This window comes from Myotis davidii, unplaced genomic scaffold (genome assembly GCF_000327345.1).
Source record: "Myotis davidii unplaced genomic scaffold, ASM32734v1 scaffold97, whole genome shotgun sequence".
NCBI classification, from domain to species: domain Eukaryota; kingdom Metazoa; phylum Chordata; class Mammalia; order Chiroptera; family Vespertilionidae; genus Myotis; species Myotis davidii.
Genome location: NW_006289392.1, coordinates 222,195 through 229,070, shown reverse-complemented (window position 1 = coordinate 229,070; position 6,876 = coordinate 222,195). Strand labels below are relative to the sequence as shown.

Here is a 6,876-nt window from a genome sequence, read left to right as displayed (position 1 = left end):
ACATTGCTATTCATCAGGCAGGTGTCAGATTCCTCGCATCACCTTTCAACATCTCGTGGAGTCAATGCCAAGACGAATCGCTGCAGTACTGAAGGCAAAAGGTGGCCCAGCTAAGTACTGATGGGGTGGTCATAATAATCTGGCCACTCACGTTCAAGTATATCCCACGTTCAAAGGCTGTTAAATTGCGTTGTTTACCCATATCTTCAAACATCAAAAAAAACATCACTTCTGCTGTCGTGGTAAACAACCTGCTTCCCTATTTATAATGATCTGGCCCTCTAGCAACTTCAGTGCAAAATTATAGCTCATTTGACTACAAACGTCAGGTGGTCATAATAATCTGGCCACGCAGTGTGTGTGTGTGTGTGTGTGTGTGTATGAAAAACAAAATTAAAAAAAAAAACATGTCTCTGGGATTAATTAATGAAAGTTGGCTTCTAAACAACTGTTCATAATAATTGTTTCTCTTCCTTTTATCACAGCCTGACTTCACCCAGTCCTATCCACAGTGCAAAGAGCGAATCCATTATCACCCAGTCGGAGGAGAAGGCAGAGTTTGTGATTATTCCCTCTGAAGGAATAGAGAACAGGACAGGTACTATGTCTTGGGTGTCTGGGTTGACTCAAGGAATAACTCTCAGCTTGAAGAGTTTGGGGATCCTTGTGCCTCTCCATAGTCTGTGTCTGCAGGCTCAGCTCTGCAGGGCTCTAATGTTTTAGAGCCAACGGACATAGTTACCCTCTTAGAGAATGTCACTTCCGATGTCCTAGCTGTCCAAAATCTTGCAGCAGTATAGGCAGGCTGTTCCTCAGCCCCCTCCCTATGAATTAGGAAATGACTTTGGAACAGTCGGAAGCCTTATTCACGTAAATAGATTTTATGATTTCTGTGTTATTCAAATAATTTCAGTCCTTCTCTAACTTAAATTAGGGCTAGGAATATAGAGGGGTTGCTGACGTGTCTGTGAGAACGTACAGTTGAGAGCAGGTCTAAATCAGGTTTGGTATGAGGGCTACAGAAAGGACCACGAAGAGTTCCCTTTGTTTAGGCTTCTCCTTCCTCTGTTTCAGTTGCTCTCTGTTTACTCACATAAACACAGAGGAAAACAGGAAGAAGCAAAACACGTGAGTTAGATAGAGTTTTATTTGCCTATTAGGGGACACAATGCAACCGACGCCCTCAGAAGAAAAACTGGAATTGATTTCTTATTCTATTCCCTCTCTAAACCTGGCATTAGTATCAAAGAATACGACTGAGCATGTTACTGAGTCAGACACTCCTGGGACCCTGAGGAGGGAGAGGGAGAGCATTGATTGAGTGCTTGCTCTGGGCTCCACACCACATGGCCCTGGGCATAAATTACCTCATTTAATCTTCACAGAAACCCAGAGGGATTCGACTTACTATACTCATTTTTATGAATGAAATTAGAAGAGCTTGTAAAGGCAGGAAAATAAAACAAAACCAGAGAGAGAAATTAAACAATTTGTGCAAATATGCTTTACTGGTTCGTTTCCTGTGTGAGATACCGTTACATGACAGAATGGTCTCTGAGTCTCCAGAGCAACAATCAGGACTTTTGTTTTCATGGTTTCTGACAGCTCCCCTCCTTGTACCTGGCAGAACCAAGCTCCGGGAGAGCCAGTTCTAGAGAATTAATAGTAAAATCTGTATGTCCCATACCAAGACTCCCAAAGAGGGGTCTTACTGCTTCCTAAACGTTCTGAAGAGAATGTGTTTCCCCAACAGAGTAAGTGTTGCTCCCTGGAGCCCGGGGTCCGAGTTAATAGCCAATTCTTTATGTCTCACAACCCCACCTGGTGGCGAGTCCAGGCTGTGAGCGAGGACAGGTTCAGGAGGCAGTGACCTGAACCTGTGAATGCGAGGACCGTGAATGCTTCCTGCCGGAAACTCAGTTTTCTTCAACATGGACTGTGCTCCCTCCTTTCGTGTTGTAGAGGAGACAGACTCTCCATTATCCCGAGACTGGCGACCAGGTAGCCCCACCACCTGTCTGGAGACCTCATGGGAAGAACAGCTGTTGGAACAACAAGAACATTTAGAAAAAGAAATGGAGGAAGCCAAGAAAATGATATCAGGATTACAGGTAGCTCCTTCCCTTGTCGTTTGTCTTCCGCGCACCAACTGATTATTATTCTTAAATCACTGGTGTCAGTTGAAAATAAACTGACTCAGTTTTGTGTGAGGTCAGAGTTGAATGGGGAGTTTAGACAGAGGGAGTGTGACTCAGGGCAGACAATTCCTTCTCTGTGAGTAAAACTCTTACATGGACCAGATGGGCTCCTGTTTACAACACAATTGTCAGGAGTTCTACGAGCCTGGGAGCCATCAAGCCCTACCAAACCCTTGTTCTGGCTCTCAGCTCACAGGTGGGTTCCTGCCCGAGCTGCAGCTACAGCCATGCAGTTGCAGCTTTCCCCAAATAATGGCACTCTGGAGAGTCAGGGATTGCCTCCTAGGACTGTTTCAGGAAGGCTGCGGGAGCCCGTAATACCAAGGTCTCTGTCTGAATCCAGCTAAAGGATTCCGCTCGCTCCTAATGCGTTTGCGAGTGAATGCCAAGGCTTCGTCCTCAGGTAGAAGAGGTTTTCTTTGAGCAACAAAGCCCTTCAGTCTTTCCTATACCTTCAGTGCCAGCTCAGGAAATCTCCCAGAGGCCGGCTGACCCACTTGACTTGGTTTCTACCCTGAAATGACCCCCCAGCCCTCTGTCTTTGTGCATCTGTCTCCATTTGGGGGAGCCCTTGTCGTGTGCTGATGACCCTGAAATTGTCTAGGAATATTCCTTTCTGTTTGTGCTGGGAACTGCACTGCGCTTGAATTGTCAAATATTTATGGAGACATAAACAAAGCCCACATTATGTGAGTGGTTCTGGCAGCCGGCTGGCGGTGGAGGCGGTGCTGCCAGCCAACCAGCAACAGGGTGAGGACACAAAGAGTTCCTTAAAAAAAGGGAGACTGGTGCTGTGGTAAAATATTTGCATAATGTATGCCCCAGGAACGGAGAAGGGTTGGAGGAATGTTTACTGCCTAAATATTCCTCCCTGGAGAGTTGTTGATTTCCCACCCATTTTCTTTGTATGTTTTAATTTTTTAAAAAATATATTTTTATTGATTTCAGAGTGGAAGGAAGAGGGAGAGAGAGATAGAAATATCAATATGAGAGAGAATCATTGATCAGCTGCCTCCTGCACACCCCACAATGGGGATTGAGCTGGCAACCCCGGCATATGCCCTGACTGGGAATCAAACCATGACCTCCTGGTTCATAGGTCGATGCTGAACCACTGAGCTACACAGGCTGGGCTCTTTGTATATTTTAAATGTCTGCCTTTTAGATAAACATTTTCTGCCACTCCATTAAGGAATGGTTTAATTAGTGTGTTGTGTGTGTGTGTGTGTGTGTGTGTGTGCGTGCGCGCGCGCGCACGCGTGCGTGCTGTCCTTTAATTGCAACTATTAAAGCATGAAAAACTTTGGGGTTACACCCAACCAAGTTTCCCCAGGATAATGTGATTATATGAACATAGATACCCATCAGTTTGGTTTGCATTTTTCAGTCTGGAAGAAACCCGATGGCGGATTACACAGAAAAAGAAGAGAATCGATAGGCAGAAAGTCAGCATCCTAATATTCTCTGCAAACAGAGGCGTTTAATCACAGCCACATGACCACAATGAGAATTCAGTTCCCTATGGAATACAATGGGCCTCACAGCACCAACTGGCGTTTTAACTCCTTCAGGGATGAACAAGTTGCGTGCTAAGCCACACCCGGTTTCTGACTTATTCGTAGGCTCTCGTTAGAGCCCATCTAGCACTTTGCCATTAGGGTCAGTGTTTCTGTGACATGGCTCTCCCTGAGCTACCTGCAGCTCTGTGGCTTCTTACCTCTTGCCACAACCCCATGGGATAACCAAATTAATTTGATTTACTAAACTTTTAGTATTAATTAGTGCTTGGTAGACCAACCAATGGTTGGATTCATATATACCAACATTTGTGGTTAATTTGTATTATACTATTTATTGAAACAGGATTTCATCTCTCTAACTCTTCTCTTGACTGGGTTAAGAAAGCTGGTGATATAAGACGAGGACACATTTTTAAATCTTTCATTCAGCTGGTAGGTCTTGTAATACCTGCCTGCAGGGGTAGATCCAAGTTTTGTGAATCCAAAAGTACACAGTTTGGGAGGCCATCTTTAAGATTACAGCCTGGCCGGTGTGGCTCAGTGGTTGAATGTCGACCATGGTTCGATTCCTGGTTAGGGCACATGCTCAGGTTGAGGACTCCCAGGTTGCAGGCTCAATCCCTAGTGGGGGGCTCAATTCCCATGCAGGAGGCAGCTATCGATGATTCTTTCTCATTGATGTTTCTGTCTCTCCCTCTCCCTTCCTCTCTGAAATCAATAAAAATATACATTTTTTAAAAGATTAAGATTACAGATTACGGGTCCAATATTAGATTTAGGAACTTGGGAGGGCAAAACAAGTGAGGGGCCCTTGAGTTTGAGTTCCTTAGCTTTAGGGTAAATCTGCTCCCCGCCGCCCCCCCCATATTCTGATGAAAACAAAGCCTGGTGTGGGGAGTGGAAACGAGTGCCCATATTTCTCTGCAAGTATATTTTCCTTCTTGTTCTATCAGGTTGCCTTGGGGAGTAAAAATGCAGAATTATTCTAACAAACCCAAGGCAGTGCTATAAATTCTAATTTATTATAATAAGCTTTTATATGCTAGAAAATTCTACACTGCTTTTAGTTCACTTCCCAGCTGGCAAAATTCAGTTTGAGGGGCTCTGGTTTTGAAATGCTGCTTCCAAAAGGAATGTTTATTTTAGATTGTTTTCTGGAGCCAAAGAGCCTTGGAGCAGAGGAACTCCAGATAGACCCACGATGAGCAGTTGGAGGACCAGGGTCACAAATTACCAAGGAAATTTCTGGAGGAAGCCCAGAGCAATTTCAATGAGGGATGAGCCCACCAACCCCCGACTCAGTTCTCTGATGGAGTTACATTTCTTTCTGTGTCTGTGGTTTCCCAGGCCTTGCTGCTCAGTGGGTCCTTGCCCGAAGATGAGCAGGACAGGCCCTTGGCCCTCTGTGAACCAGGAGTCAATCCCGAGGAGCAACTGGTGAGCCCCATCTTTTGTGACAAAATCAAATGATCTGGTTCATGTACTTGTTTTTAGCATTTGACCCCGTTGTCTGCACCTGCTTGAAATGCTCTCTTCCCTAACTCCAACTCTCCTGGTTTTTCTCCTCTATTTTAGAGTACTTTCCCTTCTTTTTTTCTTCCTTTCATTCATTCAATCAGCAAATATTTATTGAGCGCTGACTGTGCTAGTTGCTGTTGCAAGGTGCTGGAGATATGCTAATGCCAGAACAGTCCCAGGACCCTACCCTCGGGCATTACATTAAGGGGCCTTTCCTGCCTGAGCCTTAAATGCTTGCTCCTAGGGCCCCCTCCTTCTCATGCTTTCCCCTGGGTAATAGGTGCCCCCATGGCTTCATTCACCTCCCACCTGACTCAGATGTCACCTCAAATATTTATTTCTAGCACAGTTTCTGTGGACTTCTAGATTTATATATGCAACATGCAATTGCCTGTTATTACCTCCACTTGTGTATTCCATCAGCATCTCCATTTCAATGAATCCTAAATTAAACAGCTTTTCTCTCCCTTCTCTCACCACCACCAAAACTACTTGTCCTTTTGGATTGTGTTTTTACTGGCCATCTAGCCCAGCCGTGGGCAAACTACGGCCCGCGGGCCGGATCCGGCCCGTTTGAAATGAATAAAACTAAAAAAAAAAAAAAAAAAAGACGGTACCCTTTTATGTAATGATGTTTACTTTGAATTTATATTAGTTCACACAAACACTCCATGCTTTTGTTCCGGCCCTCCAGTCCAGTTTAAGAACCCATTGTGGCCCTCGAGTCAAAAAGTTTGCCCACCCCTGATCTAGCCAAATACCCTAAACAAAAATCTAAATATCATTTTTTCAATCTTTTCTGACCCTTCCCTCTATAACCAATCAGTCACTAAATTTTTTCAGTTGACTTTTTAAATATCTTAGTTTTCTCCATTCTCACAGCCACTACTTTAATTTAGGCCTTTATCCAATATTCTAGCGACCTTCTAACTAGCTTTCCTAATTCCTCTCCTATTCTTCCGGATTCATTTTCTATAAAACAGCAAGAATGATTTACCTTTAAGGGAAACCTCATTTTGTCATCTCTTTGCCTAAAATATTTCATTGATTCCCCATTGCCCTCTCTGGCCTTTCATGATCCGGCCCCTATTTTTCTCTCCAACTTCATCCCTTGCTATTTCTCTTTGCCTTTGCCCAACCTCCTGCATCCAACACATACTTAGTTACTCTACTATAAACTTTGTCCATATTCATCTGCTTCCATCTCCCTGGGCATATGCGTCCACTAGAGAGCAGGCACTGTTTTCTATCCTTTGTATCCACGGTAGTGAGTGTTCAATAGATATCTATTGAATGAATGGCCTCTAAATTTCACAGCATAGGTACTTAACCATCTCTTTTTGCCTTATATTCAGATTATAATCCAAAGTCGCCTGGATCAGAGTGTGGAGGAGAATCAGGACCTAAAGGTATGTCAGGACATGTACATTTACCCTTTGAAAAAAATTCAAACTTCAGGACAGTAATAGGGAGGGGGTAAGGGATGCAGACTCATGACTCTAGCTGTACCTATGTCTGTATTATGCCTTTGATTGAAAGAGAGATGTGTTCTATATATGGCAAAAGGTAACATCTTTTTTTTTTTTTAATTTAAATCTTTATTGTTCAGATTATTACATTTGTTCCTCTTTTTTCCCCCA

At 43.8% G+C, this 6,876-nt stretch overlaps 1 protein-coding gene across 4 annotated transcripts in view; it reads left to right on the top strand.

The window, feature by feature from the left end:
• The window catches only part of DIXDC1 (DIX domain containing 1), a 71,011-nt gene that overhangs the window by 39,568 nt on the left and 24,567 nt on the right, over nucleotides 1-6,876 (top strand). For all 4 annotated transcript variants that reach the window (XM_006761520.2, XM_006761518.2, XM_006761524.2 and 1 more), the window contains 4 exons: nucleotides 486-598; nucleotides 1,963-2,111; nucleotides 5,066-5,155; nucleotides 6,592-6,645. In XM_006761520.2, coding sequence (XP_006761583.1) covers nucleotides 486-598; nucleotides 1,963-2,111; nucleotides 5,066-5,155; nucleotides 6,592-6,645 — 406 coding nt within the window. The remainder of the gene's footprint in view (nucleotides 1-485; nucleotides 599-1,962; nucleotides 2,112-5,065; nucleotides 5,156-6,591; nucleotides 6,646-6,876) is intronic.